At 42.7% G+C, this 18339-nt stretch overlaps 4 protein-coding genes across 4 annotated transcripts; 2 read left to right on the top strand and 2 right to left on the bottom strand.

Moving 5' to 3' along the window:
• The first annotated feature begins 2446 nt into the window (after positions 1-2446).
• Positions 2447-5331, top strand: LOC115229773 (DNA replication ATP-dependent helicase/nuclease JHS1-like). Its single transcript, XM_036499339.1, is given in 6 exon segments — positions 2447-3867; positions 3922-4371; positions 4374-4574; positions 4673-4922; positions 4996-5100; positions 5167-5331. Coding segments are annotated over 6 exon segments (2592 nt in total).
• A 5993-nt stretch (positions 5332-11324) lies between these two features.
• On the top strand, positions 11325-11951 carry LOC115229774 (probable Ras-related protein Rab7). The gene has a single exon (XM_029800072.1). The coding sequence runs from the start codon at positions 11325-11327 to the stop codon at positions 11949-11951; it is 627 nt and encodes a 208-aa protein (XP_029655932.1).
• A 4543-nt stretch (positions 11952-16494) lies between these two features.
• LOC115229775 (protein GLUTELIN PRECURSOR ACCUMULATION 3-like) lies at positions 16495-17313 on the bottom strand. Its single transcript, XM_029800073.1, has one exon. It carries the CDS (start codon positions 17311-17313, stop codon positions 16495-16497), a length of 819 nt encoding a protein of 272 aa, XP_029655933.1.
• On the bottom strand, positions 17143-18285 carry LOC115229776 (leucine carboxyl methyltransferase 1 homolog). Its single transcript, XM_029800074.2, has 2 exons — positions 18152-18285; positions 17143-17529 (listed from the first exon to the last, which is right to left on the bottom strand). Exons 1-2 carry the CDS (start codon positions 18283-18285, stop codon positions 17391-17393), a joined length of 273 nt encoding a protein of 90 aa, XP_029655934.1. The 3' UTR covers positions 17143-17390.
• Positions 18286-18339: the final 54 nt, after the last annotated feature.

Consider the following 18339-nt stretch of genomic DNA (forward strand, 5'->3'; position numbering starts at 1 on the left):
GGCCATAATCTCCGATAACAGTATTTGTGCATACAGCAATGTAGCCTGGTGCATAAAGTCATAGTTATCTTTGAGTTTTATGCCTGAAAGTGTATCACTTGTGATGTTGATGCAGGTTGGCACATTGTGTGAGCAAGGGAAGTAACCACCGCTGCTCACACGGGTTGACATAAAGCGATGTAATGCTGTCCCCGTTCTTCTGGAAGCTTTTGTGAATATGCCCTCCAAACATTGGTTTGTGTACGATTGTAAATTATTCAATAATGAGTTCGAGAGGTTTGAATCCTCTTTGATAAATCAATTTATTGCACGACTCAAACGAAAAGGAGTTCCGTACCATAAATTTTAGCTGCAGCAAATTCTATGCATTCATATCTCAAATTGACTGCAACTCTGAAGGACCAGTTTTTATGTTTGGGATATCTACAGAATAAAAAAACCAATGTATACTTCTCTAACTAGTTCATCAAATATTTGCCACCTGATCCGATGGTGGTAACATCAGTTTTAATCATATTTCGGCGATTTTCGCCCAAAATTGATGCTACCACCATCTTTAATTAACAGAATTCTTTTTGGCTAATTCTACGACTTTCATGGAAGTAGCACAGTATGGGAGATAACAAGTATGCCTGTTTCATTAGTTTCCCTATCGAAGTAATCAATACGATCTGCTAATTGAGGTAATTACAAGCACTGGTTGATAAAAATACACCAAAATTAAATCAAACAACTAAACTTAATCAGTCACGACAGACGTGCAGCTGCAGCACAACGAAGAAAGAAACTTGATGAGGACCGGATGGTCCCACTTCCATTTAACTATTCAAGATAAAAACAATCAATAAAATTAACGGAAAAACTTGTCTTTCCAAGAATGTGCACAGTTATAGTAAAAATTTTCAAGAACCGACCTACATCAAGCAGCAAAATGGTTCTCGGCAGCAGCACTCCCCGGTTCGACAAACCCATGGCGACATCTCGCCCTCTACAGCCAAGACTGAAGATCTATATTTCTGATGTAACCATTCTAAGGACCACAATCTTATGAAACCCATCAGGCCTGTAATTGGGAATAATGTTGACAATATTGATTGTCAATTTGTGAAATCTAAGAGTGAGTGTAGTTAGTAAATTAAACAAGGTCATTCATCAATAAGCAAAGACGAATTACCTCAGTAGGACACTGTAGACGCCTGGTCGAGCAAGATAGACTCGGGAGTGGAGGCCTGTGTGAATAAGGACGAGATTAATACACAAGATGAGGAGATTGGAGAGGGTCCTTGAATTGGAGAGACAGGAAAAAGGAGGGTTGAATACGTGATGGCTAAAATTCGAAAACCTGCCAAAGAAATACCATCGAGAGGGAGGAAGAAATTAGTATCTCTACAAATAAATCATAGTTATTCTCATAATGTATTGGTTTAATACTTTTTGTTGCTCACAATTTATATCTTCTGCGTGCACTAGTTTGATTAGAGAAACCTAAATAAGAGATCGATTCCTGAAAAATAAGTTAATCGACAAAGTAATCTCTATTGCATTTTCCAAACTTTCTTATCATCTGATGACAACTTACTGAACACGCCCTCACGAATCAGAATTACCGGTCTCACTCAACCAAATGTCAAATGCCAAAATTTTCTTTTTCCTAGTGAAAATTAAACCAACCATAGTACTACCGTTTGGACGGGGGATTCGTCGGGTGAGACTCGCAGGCTCTTTTTACCTTTTCATTAAGATCATCGACACTGGCTGAAGGTCATCTCTGTAAACCTACTAGCGTCAAACAACACTCAATAACTCGGAATGGATTGAATGATCGATTTGGAGTCCATTTTCAACAAAATTTTGATCGAACGATTAATCCACCGTCATTTGGGACTGAGATAGAAAGGAGGCTGACATGGAGGACTCGTTACGCTCGGGAGATATGGGAGTGTCCTCCTGACAGGATTAGGAAAATGTTGTCATATCTATTTGGTTATAAATATTTTTTTTCAGTACTTTCACATGGTTCCAAGAAAGAATAATTCCTATAAGAAACAACCACAAGGGTTCCCTTAGTAGTAAGTGATTGTATGCTCGCATGTATCCCTCTATGGATGTTTAGATTATTGGTAATTTAAAATACGCATGCTATGAAAGCAATTTATGAAAGAGCTATTTAGTTTACGGAGAAATGGCAAACATCCCAAAACTAATTTTAATTTTTAAATAAATAATATATACTATTAAAAATATAAATAATATTAAATTACCGGGTACTTCTTCAATGCCTGTTAGTTTTTATAGTTAAAATACATTTCAGCTCAACAAAAGGCACAAATACTCCAAATCAAAGCAGACCACACTATTTAACTACGTAAAACAAAACAACGACGTCAAATCTGCCGTTAGTCATGAACAAATAGAAGTATCGAGGATTCTGGACTCGAGTCCAAGTATGTTGGCATCCTTCTTCAGCGACTCTCCCCATAAAATACCAAAGTGTTCTTCTCCGGAGCCATTCCTCGACGGTAAAGTCTACACAATAACAAATTGGTGGACCCTTTCAAACGGGGACAAAGTTCTCGAATTTCAGGATCCCCAAAATACTCAAAAAAATCTAAAAACGTGTACTTTGGAGGGTTTTTGGAGTTATACTCTGACCAAGAAGGGCGATTCGGTCCTCTTCATCGACTCTGCCGACTCCTGCAGAGTGACAGACCATCGGGGAATGGTTGTGGTGAACCCTCAAACTCTCATTTCCGTCACAACTCTGTCCAATTCGCATTTTTGTTTACGGAAGACTGTTCTGGCTCATAGATTTGGGCAGCAGTGTTGTAACAAGTATACCACTCTTGGCCAGATTGTCCACAAATTGGTTGAGAAGAGCACCATTGGCCAGGCTTTTGACTTTTCCGAATCCCTCAATTCCCTTTGTACTCAAAACTATGACATTTTGGCGGGAATGATGCTTAACAAAATGGATACATCTCAAATTGTTGAGGAAATTAATTCCAAATATAAACGGGGGATTCTCCAGTTTTCTCACAAGTTAAATTCCGAGTTATCCCGCCCGGTAAGTGTGTGGGTGGAGGAGGATGTTCGGTCAGCCAGGATTGGAGTGGTCGGGAAAATCGACATTCTGGCAAAGCTCGCAAACGGCACGTCCATTCCAGTGGAGATTAAAAGTGGGAAAAAGACAAATTCAAATTGGCTGAATCATTCTGCCCAAGTTCAGTTATATCTGCTCTTATTAACACAATCGTCCAGAAAGGGGGGATACTTGTATTACCCTCTCGACGGGGGAACTCTCACTCATGTGGAGGACCTACTTCCCCAACAAAAGTCATTGATACAGTCACGGAACCAACTCTCTCATTACATTGCTTCCTCCTTTGAGCATCTCCCTGATATGATCGATAACTCGAGGATATGCTCGAAATGTCCTCTCTCTGTCGTGTGCCTCCTCTATTCACAATCCACTCACTCTGATCTCTCTCACATGCTTGGACATTTGAGACCAGAGGATATCACCTATTTTAATCACTGGCAGAGACTGATCGATATTGAGCGGGAAGAGGAGGGTGGTCCACGTGTGTTGAAGGCCCGGAGAGTTGGGAGTGAGTGCTCTGTCATGTTCGAGGGGGGTGACTTGATGGGAGTAGTGTCTGGCACTGTGTTGTACATTACTGAGAATGGGGAAGAGTGGGAAATGATGGTTGAGAGTGTTTGTGTTGGGAAATTCACTGTGATTTGCAATTTTGATGAGAATATTGTCAAGTACGACTGTCTCTACTCCATCCGAGTTGGGGAATATGAACACTTTTATCGGACTGGACTGGGTTATTTGGCTGCTCTCATGGAGGATTCTTTACACAAGTAGATCACGTGGTTTATTTGTAGGACAGAACTGAGATGTGCTATTATTTCAAGGAGGTTGGTCACTCGGCCATGCATTGGGGGAAAAGTCAAGACAGAATTGAATGTTGAGCAGGAATTGGTGCTTGATCGAATATTGAATTCTGGGGATCAGTTCGTCCTTGTTCGGGGGTGTCCTGGGAGTGGGAAGACAACACTATTAGCACGGGTAGTCCAATCATTAGTGGACTGTGGGAATACTGTTTTGGTGGTTTCTCACACCAACTCGGCCGTCGACGGCATCTCCCGTAAACTGGAAAAGCTGGGCACTCCCTTTTGGAGGTTTGGCGATAAGGACCGCATGGACAGTGATCTGCTTCCCCAATCCTTCGAAAACGTCGTCTGTGATATTTTAAAGTTGGAAGGAATGAAATGGGGGGAAATGGAAAGTCTATTTTATTCCCGGGTATTGCCTGGTGTGGTTGGTATTACTAGAACGTGGTCACATCGACGTGTTGTGGTTGTTCCAATTCCATTTTATCATCCCGTGACTACGACTGGTGTATTGTGGAGGAGAGTTGTCAGATAATGCAGCCTCTCCTGATTGGTCCATTATGTCTGGCCAAACGTGCCTGTCTAATTGGCGACCCCCTCCAGTTATTGCCTGTTACTCGGTCAAGGAAGGCGAGGTCTGTGGATATTCTTATTCTAGAAAGGAGGGCATTTGTGTCAGTCTATTTGCTCGTTTGGAGAACTCAATTCCACCAATAGTGCTTAGTGTGCAGTATAGAATGAATGAGTATGTCTAGTCATTTCATTTTGGTAGAGTAGTCATGCAGTTGGCCAACCATCTCCTTTATGAAGGGAGATTGCAGTGTGGGGACGACTCCATCAGGGTTAGGACGATTTCCCCCAATAAGGATCTCATTGTCCAACCAAAGTGGCTGAGTCGTGTTGTGAGCAGTCGACTGGAGGACTCTGTTCTGTTCATAAAGTACACCCAAATTGAGAAATCCCGTGTTCAGAATAGATTGGAGTTGTCAATAGTAGACCAAATAGTCACCCTGTTGACTCAAGTAACTATTACGTAATCAAGAAGATTAGATGGGGGTGCAAGATATTGGAGTAGTCACTCCTTTTAATGCACAGGCCTTTCTGATCCACAACGAGCTCAAGTGCGTGGAAAGCAGTACTATTGACAAGTACCAAGGGAGGGAAAAGGACGTGATTGTAATATCCTTTGTTCGATGTGAGGTCACTGACCACTCGGAGGCTGATTTTAGCAAGAATTTGTCGGTTTGTGGTCTATTACGAGTGTAGAACGATTCGATATTGAATGATCTGCGGAGACTGACTGTGGCCGTGACCCGAGCAAGGTACAAGCTGGTTATGGTTGGCCATCGTCTGACATTGGAGACACACTATCACCCAATGCGCAAATTATTTCGCTCACTCTCAGCCGATCAAATTGTGGATTTCGAGTGATATTTGTGTATATTTTGAGTCCAATTAAGATGGAGTCTATATTTTTTATTTTAATTTCCACACCATTTAATGATGTCAATACGTATAAATCAACATTTTTAGGGTTTTGTGTATCCCGGATTTCTACTTGATTTGATATTTTTATATTTATCAAGTCCTGGATGCTTTGGTTGTGTTTAGTGTATATACACCGGGGGTGCGAGCAAAAAATTAGGGGGTGCGAGATTTTTAAGATTTATAGTTAATTTTTTTAGAAAAAGTGGAATGATGATTATGTCCGTTTTGGATTTACATAAACTAAAATCGATGATCTCCAAAGGCCCAAATATTTCTTATGTGAGGCTATACTCTCTAACCAGAATATGAAACCTTCCAAACTGTAACAGCACTTAAACATGGTGGAACTAATAGTAGCGACAGTAATTTCAAATCTCTAAAAATCAAGAGAGCTCGATATGATTCGCAAGTGACTTTTTCTAACTTAGGATTTGTATATCTTGATAAACCGATTTTGCTTGCCTCTTATAAAGTGGCCTATAACATCGCAAAGTCTAAAAAGTCACATATAGTCTGAGAAGATTTGATTAAACCATGTCATTGGAATTGGTCACATTAATCATTGTTAAAGATTTTTTTATGAAACGTGATTTGGATATCCAGACAATAGGGTCTATTTGTACAGACGGTTTTTGCAATGCTGTAAAATATGTCCGGTTTTGCTGGGCTATTAAACAATGAAATCCCGAACATAAGAAATAAGCATTGTTTTCTTCATCACTATGTATTAGCTGTTAAAACTTTCCCCCATTGTTGAAAAATGTACTTGACACCACTGTACAAATTATTAACTGGATAAGAGGTCGTGCTATGAACCATTGAATTTTTAAAACAATTTGCAGTGGTCTTGGCAACAATCATTCTTTTATTATTTCACACCGAAATTCGCTGGCTCTCACGAGATCAAGCCTTACCACGCATCTTTGAGTTAAGAGAAGTAAAATTATTTCTTCATAAATATAATCATGATTTATTGCAATATTTGGAATCCCTCGAATTTATCCAGATGCTGGCTCGCACAGTCTTACGGACAAAATATGCACCATTGCTATCTGCCTTGACGTCTCAAAGGCATTTGACAGCGTATAGCACCTGGGACTCCTGGAAAGTGTCGTCAAAATCGAAGCTGGGTGTCGGACGGTCAGGTAGCTATCTATCGACGAGACGGTCGTACATAAGATGTGGAGCCGAATATCGGTACCTGTGGATCTCAGAAAGGTTCAATGTCTACATCGCCAACATCCCAAACCTAATCGATCCCAGTAATCATCTTATGATCTACGCGGACGACACACTAATAACGGACGCTTCGTGGAGAAAAGATATCTCATTAAGGAAATTGAGGGGGTACGTATCAAGAGTGGAAGAGTAGTGCATATCAAAAGGACTGACACTCGCAAAAGGAAAGTGCCGAGAAACCTAATGGGTTTACAGTAACTGAGAACCCAAAATACCTTAGGATTGAAATTGGAGCCAAGGCTTCTTACTTCAGAAGCATCAATCAAATTCGTAAGAGCATAATTCACTTCCATTTTAGTCCGGAAACGTTTTTATTTGTTTATAAAACGTGCGTCAAACCATGCTTACCTACAGGTTCGAGGGATGGTACCCTACTGGTGAGAAGAAAGACGCGACAATGTGCCATCAAATTGGCAAATGGGCTCCAGCTGGACCAACCCATCCCTCAGGAAATGGATGATGCGACAGAATAAGATATCATACGAGCTATGCCTTCCTGCCCATTCTTAGCCCAATGAAGATGCACTTGGGAAAAGTGTACATCGCCTGATTTTATCGGCAATACTTAATCTTTCAATAGACTCCCTCTCTTATTTACACTCCGTTTAGGGGCATTAGTTTGGGAAATCAGGAATCGATGATCACTTTAAAGGAGCTGAGCTTTTCGTGCCCATGTTCTCGAGTTTGGAAAAGTATGGTTTAACCAGTGCATTTTAAAGACAAGTTCTTGTTCTCTGGGGCAAATTATGCCTTCCTCAGTTTGTATAATTCGGGTTTCAATGTAAAATACTCTGCATCACCGAAAAGGGAGCCCAGTTTTTTTTAGCTTTTCCCCATTGTTTCTTGTAATCAGCTCCGTTTGTTTTATGTGTACTAAAACACCCATATCATTAAAAGACAAAGAATTAGTAATAACAAATCAAGTATTATCGGCAGTCAAAAGTTCCCCACCCAACAGGCATTCCCAATCAATGGGAGTAGAAAAGACCTCTCTGTCCAACCATCGACCAATATGTTCCCTCGGGAGAGAAACAAGTATGCTGAGAGATGTCCGAGCAGACGAGGAAGTGTTGTCACGACACATTACATCATTGAAACGAATAAGCTCATCCCTCAACTCGGGTTCCCGAGAATCAACAGCCACAACACCTAAGGGTAGATGGATAAGAGTACATGAACTATTCCAGTCATCGTTGATGAGAAGACGGAGTTTGAGTGAAATGAGAGACATGACTCGAATGTTGTTCTTCCTCCAATGTCGAGTGAGGTATCGCCACTCGATTTTAAGGAGTTTGAGGGCGAACAACTGCAGAAGAGGAATTCCAATGCGGAGAAAACGCACAAGACTGATGAAGGACTTTGAGCCAACGACAGTCTATAAGGATGAGAAGAAAGACTACAATCACTCTCCAAGGCTTGTGTTTGACCAGTTTTATGATCACCCGCAGCACATTAATGGTGGTCTGGCAATTGGAATGGGAAACGGAGTAGGAAGTGGTGGGAGGAGTCCACGACTCGAGACAGCACAGAGGAAAGTGAAGGTGACCCATTCAGACGTAACCACTAACAAATACTCATTCTTAGAGTCTTCACTAACAAGTACTCGCTCGCTCGCCAGATTGATGAGATCGAGAAGAGTGGAAACTCCGTTATCCAACACCATTTGGTAGCAAATAGTCTCGAACTGAGAAATAGGGACACATCTAACCTTGTACACGTGAGACAGTTTCAGATATTTGAGGAGTATTAGCATAACCCAAGACACTGCCTTCCCCAATATATCTCGCATCCGAGTCTTGTCCAACATGGAGTTGCCAGGCGGATTGAACGTCTTGTCGGGGACAACCATGTCGTTGGGAAGATCAGCGTCCCCCTCAGATATCGTGAGAGTGGCAATCTTGAGCAACACACTCTGCAATGAAAGGAGGACTCACCACAAAACTGTCAATGTCCGAGGAGATGGCCCTATAGAGCAACCAAGGGAGAGTGGAGTAGTCCACTGGACACGCCTACACATCAAGACACCTGCTCACTTGCGTGAAAGGTCGATCTGCGTAGTCCCGGAATCTCTTCTTGTGGACATTGCTGAGGGGAGTGTATATAAACTGGGAGTGGGGGAGTAGACAAACCTCCTGACAGGCCGACAGACTACGTCTCAGTCCAAAAGGGAGTCCCGCCAAGCTCAGATTCTCCTCACTACACGGGAATCCGAAGAATTTAGAACGAATGTCCCTCACATGTTGGCAATACTTGTCAAATCTGGGATGAGAAGGACACTTACGATATTTTGGGTCGCCAGTTCACTTTGTCGTTGTTCAAAGCAAACCCTCCATTGGGAACTCTCCGAGGAGACTTCATTTCCCCTCCGTCGGGGGAAGAACAACCATTCTCAGGTTCCGCGAATGGGGGGATTCCTTCGGCGATTCGGTGAATGTCGTCGTCCAGGGGAGCCAGGCCGGCCTCTATGCGCACCTCGTTCAAGTGATGGTGATAGTCCATAATTTCCCCCAACACCAACTGCCAGTGACCATACAAGACCAACAGTAAGGCCCTTCCACAAGAGGACAGTCAACTTGGTCACGGGAAGGAATGTGACCCTGCCCTCGAGCTGCTCAATCAGCAGTCTCCATATCCGAATGAGGACTTGTCCGTCGGAGGATGCAACTGGGATTGCAGTTATAGGCCTACTGAGGCATTGAGTGATGTGTTGTCTCGCCTTGCCTTCTCGAGTGGTGGACGAGTGGGGGAAGTGTCTGGCAATCTCCATGATGGTGTGCATCACATGCAAGGCGAGACTACCAATAACAACCACCAACTACCTGATTGAAAACAAGTGTTGGTCTTTCGAATCGACTTGCCCTCGACTGAGAACACTGGACATATAATGGGGCAATGCCACCTAATTTGGACATTGATGAACTGCCAGAGACAAGCAAAGACATCACACTCGACAAGGAGGAGGCAATTGTGCAGCATTGATTGGTGGTGACCCGCAATGTCCGTCTCATCCAACAGGCCTAAATGACATTACGCCTACTCACCTTGCGAGATTAACAGTATTATAAACACACTGTCAGCGTGCCGTCCTGGACACGTCGTCTCCAATTGATCCAATAGCTCGAGGGTAATAAAACCCTTCCCTTCCTCCGTGGCCAGTAGCCAGTCGCGTATTACTAGGGATTACATCAGGGGACCACTCTTAGGTTTGTTGCCGAGTAACTCCTTAGTGCGGAAAAGAATGTACTCAATTTGGTTATAAGACAGGAATTCTCGTGAATTAGAATGAGCAAACCGGATAGTTCGGTGTAAAAGTCACCAGAATTGCCGTATTTAAAATCCACATAACTCATCCAACACAGCTCAGTAATTAATTTAATATTAACATTTTATATAACAGACTATTACTATATGATATGTGATTAAATAATAATGTAGATCCAGACACTTTTGGAGTGTTCGGAATGTTGGACAATACATTCTTTAGACCAGGGGTTCTCAACCTTTTTAGCTCAAGGGCCAAATCGATAATTAAGATTAGCTTCGCGGGCCGCACAAAAAATATTTTATATTTTTTTATATTTTCCAAGCCGGTAACTCGCTTGCAGTCCGAAGTGCAGCCACTGCTGATGCGTAATGAGTTTTTGGACTCTTTTTTTTCTTTTTTTAATTTCCATTTCCTTTATGAAGAAATACAAGCCAAAAAATCTACAAAAGGCGTTGTAACTAAAAAGAAACTATTATTTGTTTATTAAGTTTTTGAAATCCGGAATAAGTAAAGTCTAAGAAGTTCGTAAAAGCTGACTCAAGTGATTATCCGTGAGTTTGTTACGATTGAACAATGCCGCCAGTTCTATATCATGTTGTGAATTAATGAGTTCTAGTTGAAAGTTTGCAGGCGCATCCTTAATTTCCACGCAAAAAATCCTGGGGGCCGCATTTGAGAACCGCTGCTTTAGACCTTGAATGAGTTATAATAAAGCAACGAATGTGCGACATGAATGGAGAAGGGGATGACTTGGAGTCGTCTAAAGTGTATTTTTAATGAATGGACGCAAATAAACAAGACAGTATTTAAAAATAATTTAGTGTTCATCAGACATCTCGGTTTCATCAAAGACAATGTTGGTCAGGAGAGGACTAAATGGACTATTGGAAGCATTATCACATTGCGGCAGTGGAGTTACCGTCCTGGAGGTTGAGCTGCCTCATCATTTCACTGCGATTCATGAAGAAATGCGACCCCGTTTCTATGACTCACAGTAGACCTAATACCGGTTTCCAGTGTCAGTGCAGTGTGTCTGTAGTTGTGGAACTGTAAGTACTCAACGATGAGAGAATTTAGGAGTTGGACTTGGTGAGGTGGCGATGGCGGCTTAACATGGTTTTGGTTGAGTGTGGCAATTACTTCTTGCCGCAGGGATGCCTTGAGGGAGTCGAGTTTGCCACTTTGGTTTAATTTGTTTTTTATTGCTATGACATTAATACACTTATTTGCCCTGCGTCAACTCGTTGGTCGTGCTCATTACAAATATCCATGGAGATTATATCACTACACCTGATTAACACAATTCAATCAAAAGACAGGTGCATAAACCAATTGTTTATGGCAACGGAGATTTCAATTCTCTCTCAATTAATTATTCTATCGAAAGGAATAGTTTATTTAATTAGATAAGGATTTTTCATTCGTGGTTTCAATGAATCCAAACTCTGAACTTTTCAAAGTAGTCTTTCTGGGCGACAGTGGGTATCTCTACCAGTCACTCATTCTGGGCAGAGTTGGCAAGACGTCCTTCATAATGTGTTCCGAGTCGAGACCATCTTCTGAGTACGAGCCCACCATTGGGTCAGACTTTCATGTCAAGCACTATAAAGTGGACAATTCGCATGTCCGACTGCAGATTTGGGACACTGCCGGGCAAGAGCGCTTCCACTCGATAGAAAGCTCGTACTACCACCGGGTCGACTGCTGCGTACTAATGTTTGACGTCACCAAAAATCAAACTCTCGACTCTCTCTACAACTGGAAGGAAAAGTTCGCCATCATGGCAAATATTGAGAATCTTGAACATTTTCCATTCTTTGTGGTTGCAAACAAAATTGACTTGGACGAGTCAGGGGATGGGAAACACACAATGGCTGTTAATGACTTGTGCAGCAGTGGTAATTTCTCTTACTTCGAGTCTTCTGCTAAGAAACGGTGGAACGTGGAGAATATATTTCAAAGCATTGCAACTACGATGACACAAACTCGAGGCGAGAGGTGCGATCAAGTCTTGCTTAGTAGTGCACCAGTCAAACATGGCCGACGCTCCTGTTGTTGATATTTTATACACAAATCGCGTTCTTCTTTGACTGCACATTGACAATTAAGTGTTTGATGTTGATTATTTGAATAATTATGCTTTATCTAATCAATCTGAGTTATAATTACCGGGAAAATCTACTTTGTCAATGTTGACACTATTTTTTTGATCAATTCTGTTTCATGTGGAACTCCCTTGATTTAATCAAGCCAGAGAATTGCTTTTTCCATCGTCTCCTACGCGGAGCAACTATTCATTAAAATACAACTGATTCGAGAGTAATTGGACTGCAAATATGTCCTCTTTTACTAATTGTAGAGCGTACGAGTAGAAAAATAATATTTCCATAGCGTAATATGCCCTTGAGTATGGTCACCCCAAAATTAATGTGCAAGTCTCGAGATATTTGGATGTCTCAACAAATTATAGAAACACATAGAAAACTCAATACTTATGGAAGCAATAAGACGAGCCTTTGCAGAATAAACCAGGAACTTGTCTTTGTGAGCATAACGGATTCTAATTGTTTTGACAAAATAGCCCAAGTAATTCCTAACAAGCGAATAATAATATTTTCTTTAAAAATATTGTCTAAACTAATTCGTCTCCATATACTTTTGGTTTCAATTCTCGACTATGCTGATTCACGATTTGATATTCAAAGTTTCCAAAGAAAGCGTTTGATTTAAAGAATTTTTTTTAAGTCTGGAAAGTTCAAGATTAGCAAATGGGTACCTATATTTAGGATGTCACTAATTCCCAACCGGGCAATGCTGTTAATGTTTTGCAAAAGAAACATGAAATGGTTACCGTGGTATCTTCCAAGGGAGTTTTGTTTAAAAAGAATGTACTCATAAATGCTAAAGAGGAAATGAAAAACGAGATAGGGAAATTATTCCGCAGTAAAAAAACTAAAGGCAATCGATCTATTAATAGAAATTTTATAGAGGAAGTGGGGTCCAGATGGAGAAAATTATTTAATTAATAGTTATAAGAAAAATTATTTGATTAAAATTCAAATTATTTATTTATAGCGTGTAATTTAATTTCGTTGTGTTATGCAAATCTTTGTCAAGACACTAACAGGAAAAACAATCACATTAGAGGTTGAGTCTGGAGACTCTATTGAGAATGTCAAGGCGAAAATACAAGACAAGGAAGGTCTGATATTGTAATATTATTGTAGGAATCCCTCCCGACCAACAGAGACTAATATTTGCAGGCAAACAACTGGAAGATGGTCGCACATTAAACGACTACAACATCCAGAAAGGTTGGAATGTTATAAATATCTGAAGAATCAACACTACATCTTGTCCTCAGACTCCGTGGAGGAGTGATTGAGCCGGATATGAAGGTTTTGGCCGAAAAACGAGTTCTTGACAAAAAGATATGCATGAAGTTTGGTTAGGTGACCGATTGTAGGTGTTATGCCTCTAATCCTATCAACGCAAAAAACTGTCGGAAGAGGTACTGCGGACACAGCACTCAACTTCGACTTAAAAAACGCATCAGGGCTTAGTTAATCGTTTTTTGGACTTTTGTTTTTTGAGTTTTTTATTCTAACCAATTTACTGATTGACAATTAGCAAAATTATAAAGTTGTTGACATTATAGAAGTATCATTAAGCTAAACTAAATTGATATCAAGCCACTGATTTTTTCAATTAAGTAAGTCAGGATTAAATAATTGAACAGCTGTTGTGGTGTAATTTCTCCTCATTTGTAACTTTGTCACATTCATTGTTGTTCTTCATTTTACTGTCTTATTTTCTGTGTATCCTATTGTATTCTATTCTAATCTATTCATGGAAAAGGTAGATAATCCCACATGCCTTTCTTGCGAGAAATCGAACAGACGGAAACGTGGAATTAATTGCTCGACCTGTGGGAATTTTTTCCATCTTTCTTGTATTGGTCTTAAGAGGAAGCAGGCATTTGCCCTCCAGACGTGGAATTGCCCTTCGTGCGTAGTTCCTGGATGGTGTCCACCTCCCTTTGTCCTTCCCGTCTCTGATGCAGAGGATTTCCTGCGATATCTGTCCGCTTTGCGACGGTGCAGGTACATCCCCGTTAGGATTCCGAAGGCAGTCAGGTTACTTGCTGCGGAGAGTCTTGCCACCTTGATCGGAAATACCACGAAGAGTAACTCCGACGCTTTTTCATGGGCAAAACTATTCCTCTTTCCCGTCTACGCTTTGGGCGTCCCGATACAGCAACGAATGGATGGGCAATCCCTTGCTAAAGTTTTGAAAGCGCAGATCGCTGAATTCATGTCCAATTTCGAGTCCGTCCTCTGCCCCCCTACCGAAGGGACGCATAAAGTTGAAAAAAGGCCATCAAAGGCATCTGAGGCCGAAAGGATACGGCGGCTGCTACGGACAAAACTCACGGAAGGAGACGCAAAGGCAGCTGTACGAACCATATCCTCCGACCTGGGCACCCTTCCATACAGCACTGCTATTGTTTCCGCATTGAAGGCGAAACATCCCAGCACCCCTGAAGACTTTCGTGAATTCCACCTCCCTAATGTCATTCCACTAGTAGCCTCGGCAGCGGACGTCTCTGATAGCCTGAAATCTTTCTGCCGCAGCAGCTCTGGCGGTGTGAATGGCCTAAGGCCTGGGCATGTTCGTGATTTGATATGCCGGCCCTCAGGCCAAAACAGTACTACCTTGCTCGAAAAGATCGTCGAACTCTCTAACAAGATTCTGTCAGGCGACTTATGCTCTTTTGCCCGCGAACTGATCTTTTCCTCATGTTTGACGGCCCTAAAGAAGGCGAATGGCTGAGTTCACCCATTGCTGTCGGAAACATTTTCCGAAGGATTGCTTCCAAGATATCAAGCAAGGCAGGTTCTGGGACACTTCTACCGTACTTCGTACCAACACAGCTCGGAGTTAGTATCCGATGAGGCGCCGAGGCCGGGGTCCACGCTCTACGTGAGTTTGTTAATTCTTCCACGGATTCCCAACGAATTCTGGCCAAGATCGACTTAAAGAATGCATTCAATTCTGTTAGAAGAAACTGTATTTCCCTTGGAGGGATCGGCTTGATCACCCCGGGAGACTCAGCGCACGGCGCATATTTTTCCTCAGTACTCTCGTCCAGAGATATGATCGACACTGTTCTTTCTCAAATAAATGAACAGAGGAAATCATTTGCTGTGAATGATTGCGTTGCCGTATGGGATAAGCTGGGACTGTCATTGCCGTCTGATGTGACCTGCCAATCAAAGTGGACGTCGAAAGTACACGCCAATACTTTTTCATGGCTAAAGGAAACCATGGACCAGAGAAGGTTGGCTTGTTTACAAGCGGGTAGCCAGCCCCTAAACGGCGCTTGGGTAAACTGTTACCGTTGTAATACAACTGGCTGCCTTCTTAATGATAAATCCGTAAGAATTGGAGTCTGTCTACGCCTCGGTCTACCCGTTTATGCAAAACACCAATTCCGCTGCGTCGTGTGGACCGACGAGTTTGGATATCACTCCCTCTCATGTCGAAACGGAATTGGACGCTCCTCACGACATTCCGAACTGAACCAGATCATCTGTCGATCTCTCCGAACTGCTGGATTCCACACACAATTGGAACCTGCAGGGATTTTCGTAGAGGACGGCATAAGACCCGATGGGATGACCACATTTCCATTTCAGAAGGGAAAGTGTCTGGTTTGGGACGTCACGTGCGTGAACTCCTTTTCCAATCAGAATATCAAGTTATGTATCGAAAATCCGGGAGCCCCGTCTGAACGGGCTGAGAAGAGAAAGGGTTAGAAATACGCTGGAATTGAACATGGCAGTGTTTGTCCACTTGGCTGTTGAGACGTCAGGAATACAGGCGCCTTCTACTCGGACCCTACTCCAGCGGATTGGCTCACTAATTGAAAGGGTTACCGGCGACCCATGTGAGCACCGGTATTTAACCGAACGAATATCTAATAGCCATAGTCAGAGGCAATACTCTGGCTATCTGCCAATGACAATTTTTTTCTTGTCCTTTTATTAATAAATAATTTCAAAAAAGTCAGGATACACCAGAAGTGGGGACAACTCGCTGGTCGGCACGTGTAACAATTGTAATATTGAGTATAAAATGGTAACCAAACTTATGAAAAATCACGAACTAAGAAGGCGGGTTGTCCTGTCTTTGATTGTTCACTTATGCGCGCAATTCGCCCAACGTATTCGCATAAAATAGATAAGAGTAAGCTACTAATGAATAAGGTTATTCAATCGAATGTCGAGGGAGGCAATATTTGAATGGGAGCCGAAAGAAAAGCACTGACAACCTCCACCCATCACCCGCAGGACAGTGTGACTGCCCTCCACCACCAAATGAGCGTCGTGCAGGAATATCATCAGACGGAGATTTCCATCAAAAATCTAAAATACAAAACATAAATAACGGGAAATTCGTATTCTCTGACCACTCCAGTCAACAAGTCATGAACACCGAGACCAGCATTCAACCCACGTGCGTTGATTCCACCACAAACAAGGAGACTTGTCTTGAAAATGTGGGATGTGTGAGAAAACCCAAAATAGAGGAAAGGAAGATTACCGAGCATGCAAGCAAGTGGGGAGTTTACGGATGTGATTGGTGGACAAATCAATTTCAAACAAGTCGGACAAGACTGTGTGATATTCGTCGAGTCCGCCAAACATGTAAAGTCTCCCTTCATATTCAGACAGAGTATGACACATTCGAGGGCCGCAAAGGTCACCACGCAGTGTCACCTCACTCCAAACCCATTTGTGCAAGTCCAAGGAGTAAGAACGGGTATTCACGACGGGCACACTCGTCAGTCCTCCGTGGATGAAAAGGTGGTCTCCTCCACGACACAATGCGGCCGCAAACCTCCAGCAGGGAAGAGGAACATCCCCACTGCACGGCACATCCTCCACGGAAAGAACCCCGTCATCTCTCAAAGACAGGAGTGTGACTTGTGAAGAAGGGCGTAGGGGAGAGGCCCGTCCACCAAACAAGAGTATCCTCTCTCCAATTAAGAAGGCAGCGTAGAACAATCTCTGCAGAGAGGCTTCCACCCCTCCTTCGAGTGTAAATGAGAGTCTCCGCCCCTCCATGTCAAACAAGGACGGAAGGGATGCCTTCCCTCTTCCTTTCGCTAATTCCCCGTACCCACCAATGACCAGAATGACAGGCTTCCCTCTGTGATCCATCAGAATGCATCGATGAGCGTGGAATTTAACGGGGATTTCATTTCGGAGCACCAAGTCCACTCCCATGACCAATCCGGTAGAAATTTCAGACTCGGGTGGTAAGTTGGAACACAAAAGTGTGAATGCGTGGAGTGGGAGGCCACTGGAGGCACATGCAATGAAATAATGAGAAATGGTCTGAAAGAACTCCTCCATTTCGTCGAAAGGGTCAAGACAACAAATGTGGTGCTTCAAGTCGTCCGAAATGTGTTTCAAATACACAGTCAGCAGGTCTACTCCTTCAAATTGGTCAAATTTCTGGTTAATAACTCAATTCCAACCAATGAAAGGAAGCGTTCCCTCTGTGACTCAATGGATGGGTATTTGGACAGGCCGTATAGGGGCGCCCCGGTCGAATGAAAGTGATCTCTCCTGCACATTACCAAGAATGACTACATCAAACACCCGAAAGCATCGTATGGCCTAATTTGTTCAAAGAGACAGAAAACAAGTCGGGGGAAGTACTGGCGAGTCATCCGAATTACCTCATTCGAACTACTCGTCGACAGACCAATATACCTCTTCCCGCCTATGTACGTCAATACACATTCGGACAAAAACAGAGTCGGTCGGTCGCAGTCACTCACTCGAAGCAGCAGCGAAGTGAACAAGTCGATCTTCCTGATGTCCACTCCGACCATTTTATAGGTGGGGGTATTCAATACTGCACTATTAGGACTACCAGAACGGATAAATTCGTCCTCCTCCCCCTGGTCACGGATGTGTCGGGAAAGTTGGGGCGTGTTTTGGACGATTTGCAGTTTGCGAGCGAGGACGGAATGATAGTCCACCTCGATCACGTGGATATTCGAGTAGCCTTCGTCCGACAGGTTGAAGAATAGGGAGTCGAATCCGGCCCCCAACACAACAATCTAACTGACGGCGACCAAACTACTTGCGGCTGCGGACCTGAAATGGAGAGAAAGTCTCGAACAACTCGGTTGACAGCGAAATTTCTCATGAAATAACCACTAAAATAATATCGACACATGACTGGTTGATGGCAGGACAGCGGTTGCGGTAGCGTTTGATGAAGAGTGGGATGTACGGGTCATTGAAGAAGCCTCTCACTGCGCAGCTCGATTTACTGATAGTAGACGTGTCGTTTGTTTTTTGAACCTGGTTCATCACATTGCAATTACATTTAAGGACGGCATGTGTCAACTATATTTTATCAACATT

The sequence above is a fragment of the Octopus sinensis genome, unplaced genomic scaffold, assembly GCF_006345805.1.
Source record: "Octopus sinensis unplaced genomic scaffold, ASM634580v1 Contig13674, whole genome shotgun sequence".
NCBI lineage: Eukaryota > Metazoa > Mollusca > Cephalopoda > Octopoda > Octopodidae > Octopus > Octopus sinensis.

Bases quoted from the DNA above. Each gene is read 5' to 3' on its own strand.
- LOC115229774 (XM_029800072.1), top strand. From the start codon at position 11,325: ATGAATCCAAACTCTGAACTTTTCAAAGTAGTCTTTCTGGGCGACAGT.
- LOC115229775 (XM_029800073.1), bottom strand. From the start codon at position 17,313: ATGGAGGAGTTCTTTCAGACCATTTCTCATTATTTCATTGCATGTGCC.
- LOC115229776 (XM_029800074.2), bottom strand. From the start codon at position 18,285: ATGAACCAGGTTCAAAAAACAAACGACACGTCTACTATCAGTAAATCG. The intron at 17,530-18,151 runs GTCATGTGTCGA...GGTAATGTGCAG, and splicing joins CGCTGTCCTGCCATCAACCA to GAGAGATCACTTTCATTCGA.